The sequence below is a fragment of the Macrobrachium nipponense genome, chromosome 10, assembly GCF_015104395.2.
Source record: "Macrobrachium nipponense isolate FS-2020 chromosome 10, ASM1510439v2, whole genome shotgun sequence".
Lineage (NCBI taxonomy): Eukaryota > Metazoa > Arthropoda > Malacostraca > Decapoda > Palaemonidae > Macrobrachium > Macrobrachium nipponense.
The window spans coordinates 109,121,058-109,124,929 of record NC_087204.1 but is presented as its reverse complement, the minus strand read 5'-3'; the positions used below and the strand labels follow the sequence as shown (position 1 = coordinate 109,124,929).

The following is a 3,872-nucleotide window of genomic DNA, read 5'->3' as shown; positions in this document are numbered from 1 at the left end:
AAGTAATGGAAAGACAGAAAAAGTAACGGAAAGTATGGGAATGACAGAAACAGTTAACAGAAAAAGTAATGGGAAAGACAGAAAAGTAAGCGGAAGTATGGGAAATGACAGAAAAAGTAACAGAAAGTAGTGGAAAAGACAGAAAAAGTAACAGAAAGTAATGGTAAAGACAAAAAAGAAAAGTAACAGAAAAGTAATGGGAAAGACAGAAAAAGTAACAGAAGTAATGGGAATACAGAAAAGTAACAGAAAAGTAAATGGGAAAGACAGAAAAAGTAACGAAAGTATGGGAATGACAGAAACAGTAAACAGAAAGTAATGGGAAAGACAGAAAAAGTAACAGAAAGTAATGGGAAAGACAGAAAAAGTAACCAGAAAGTAATGGTAAAGACAGAAAAGTAACGGAAATACAAGAACAAGTAACGGAAAGTATGGGAAAACTAACAGAAAAAATAAAGTAACGGGAAAGACAGAAAAAGTAACGGAAAGTAATGGGAAATACAGAAAAAGTAACAGAAAGTAATGGGAAATACAGAAAAAGTAACGGGAAAGACAGAAAAAGGAACAGAAGTAATGGGAAAGACAGAAAAAGTAACAGAAAGTAATGGGAAAGACAGAAAAAGTAACGGAAAGTAATGGGAAATACAGAAAAAGTAACAGAAAGTAATGGGAAACACAAAACACTTACAGAAAGTAATTGGAAATCAGAAAAAATGACAGAAAGTTAAGGGAAAGACAGAAAAGCTGGATGAGTTGTTATAAAAACAAATTAAGAAATTAACAAATAAACGAATCACTCTTTGATAAGTCTTAGCGTTTCCCTAGTATATCCGGGCTTCTACCTGGTGTCCGTTTTATTGGCCAGCATTGCAAGTCACGATCTGAGCGCGAACATTCGGACAGGAGTGTACGAACCAGGTAGTCACTAGTCGCCGCACTACCGTTATTGGAGTTTTGCAGCTCTGGCCGAAGTCGAAGTTTTTGTCGTGGTCGTTAACTTTGTAAAGAGAGAAGTCGATTATCCCCTTCTGTAGGGAAGACGCAATAGACGAAAAATACAAGAATTATAAAAGTCTTAACATAAAAACTCATTTGGAATCAAACTCGTAAGAAATATAAATATATCTCAGTTAGGATAAATTAATCTAAGCGAAAATAAAAGTTAAAATATACCTCTCTAGATTTCGATTTTTTCCAACTCGTCAAAAAACTAAGTAAAACTAGAAGGGTATATTTTAGCTTTAATTTTCGCTGAGATGATTTCTCTTTAATGAGATAAATTAATTGAAATTTGATTTTTCAACGATAGTTTGATTCCAAATGAGTTTTTGTAAAATTAGACTTTTATACTTCTTGCTATCTCCATATATCTTTTTTTCTCACTTTTCAGCCCTCTCCCCCCCCCCCCCCCTCTCTCTCTCTCTCTCTCTCTCTCTCTCTCTCTCTCTCTCTCTCTCTCTATATAGTATTTTGAGTAAGATTCTCCAACTGGTAGCACCCACCAGGCGCCCTCTTCCCACATTTTCTCTATGGAAATCACTCATTCTCGGATTTCAGGTGCGTGACTGTTTCTAAACCTCCATTAACAAGAGCCGGAATTCTCAAATTCCTTCCGTTTTCCCTGACTTATGTCCCTCCATCCTCCAAGGTCAGGGATGCTGCTTCCTCCAGGGATAAACAAAATCTTTTGCATTCGGTAATAATAATAATAATAATAATAATAATAATAATAATAATAATAATAATAATAATAATAATAATAATCAACACTGAAGTTGTCGACGAGAATGAACTCAAGATTATAAGACGAGAACTGGAGCGGTGACAAATACGACTGAGGTTAGTGTGCTTCCGGTTCTTGACCAGGAAACAAAGACAAATGACAGAAGCATTGGTAGGAGAAGCTCATTGTGGGTTTTTAAGTCTAAAAAGGTGTGTGTGCAGATTAGCTGTTTTCGTGTGAAAATGAGTTCGTCTTTTGAAGCTACTTGTCACGTGGAGATAAAAGGGTATTCAGGTTAGGTTTGTAGAGGAATTTTAGACTGACACTGACATATGATTAAAGGGGTATTCAGGTTAGGTTTGTAGAGGAATGTTAGACTGACAATTATGATTAAAGGACCATTCAGGTTAGATTTGTAGAGGAATGTTAGGCTGACACTGACATATGATTAAAGGGGTGTTCAGGTTAGATTTGTAGAGGAATGTTAGACTGACACTGACTTATGATTAAAGGGGTGTTAAGGTTAAATTTGTAGAGGAATGTTAGACTGAAACTGACATATGATTAACGGGTATTCAGGTTAGATTTGTAGAGGAATGTTAGACTGACACTGACGTATAATTAAAGAGGTATTCAGGTTCGTAGAGGAATGTTAGACTGGCACCGCCATATGATTAGAGGGGGGTTCAGATTAGATTTACAGAGGAATGTTAGACTGACACAGACATATAATTAAAGGACTATTCAGGTTAGATTTGTATTGGATTGTTAGACTGACAATTATGATTAAAGAATTATTCAGGATAGATTTGTAGAGGAATGTGAGGAGGAAGTACTGGAAAATGTTAGACTGACATTGACATATCATTAAATTTGTATTCAGGTTAGATTTATAGAGGAATGCGAGTTGGAAGTACTGGAAATTGTTAGACTGACACTGACATATGATTAAAGCGGTATTCAGGTTAGATTTGTTCTGTAGAGGAATGTGAGGAGGAAGCACTGGAAATTGTTAGACTGACATTGACATATGATGAAAGGGGTATTCCGGTTAGATTTGTAGAGAAATGGGAGGAGGAAGTACTGGAAAATATTAGGTTGACATTGACAAACTTGTAAGAACTTAACTGGTTACAAGGTATAGTGCAGGGTTCGCCAACCTGCGGTCCAAGAGCCGCATGCGGTTCTCTCAAGATACTTGTGCTTCTCCAAACGCTGAACAAATACCTTTTTATCCATTTAAAGCAAAGAAGTTATCTAAGACACGTTAGTTTTTATTTGGTTAAATTTTATTCAATTTCAAAAGCATATTATAGGCATCAATTCTATTGACTGAGTAACAAAATCACATCCAACTCTATTTCATGACTAAAATCTGAATATTGTTGTTTTGGTCAAATACGTAGACACACCATATGCAGGCTACTTGTTTATTTTCATTCGCAGATCGGGTTCTCCATATAAATAAATTACTACAGCATCTTAAATAGGCCAAAAACAGTCTGTTTAGTGGTCGGGTGCACCGTACAGGGATGCTGGTGCCTCATAGGAATCCTCTGGTTCCTCGGAAGACGAAGCTGGAGTGCCGTAGGTTGCTTTAGGAACTCCGTAAGAAGGAGCGGGGGCACCGTAGGATTCCTTGGGAGCTCCGTAAGATGGAGCAGGTGCGTAGGGCTTGGGTTCAGGGTACGTGGCCTCGCCCTCATACCTGACCTCGGCCTGATACCCCTTGTAGTGGTCGGCGGTGTAAGTGACGATCTGGGTGCGACCGTCGGGGAGGAGGACGCGGTATTCTCCCTTCACCACTTGGCCGTCTGAGTTCGAGTTGTGGCCGAAGTCGAGGCTCTTGTAGTGGTCTTCGACTTCGTAGGAGAAGTCGAAGGGCATCCCCTTCTGCAGGCAGACAGTGTAGAAATGGTTAGCATTGAAAAGATCAGATATTTAGCAGGCAGACGATGTAGAAATACTTAGCATTGAAAAGATCAGATCTTTAGCAGGGAGACAATGTTGAAATGGTTTTCATTGAAATGATCGGATATTTAGCAGGTCGATGATGTAGAAATACTTAGCATTGAAAAGATCTAGTATTTAATCTTTGTTGTTATATTTTCATGTGAAAAATATTAGTTATTGGGGAGTCACTGAATGT

General features: G+C 37.8%; 1 protein-coding gene across 1 annotated transcript in view; it reads right to left on the bottom strand.

The window, feature by feature from the left end:
• Positions 1-2,963: 2,963 nt before the first annotated feature.
• LOC135223890 (cuticle protein 19-like) overlaps positions 2,964-3,872 on the bottom strand; it is a 1,835-nt gene continuing 926 nt past the window's right edge. The window contains exon 3 of the mRNA XM_064262807.1: positions 2,964-3,616. Within this exon, the coding sequence (XP_064118877.1) occupies positions 3,230-3,616 (387 nt within the window). The 3' untranslated portion in view covers positions 2,964-3,229. The remainder of the gene's footprint in view (positions 3,617-3,872) is intronic.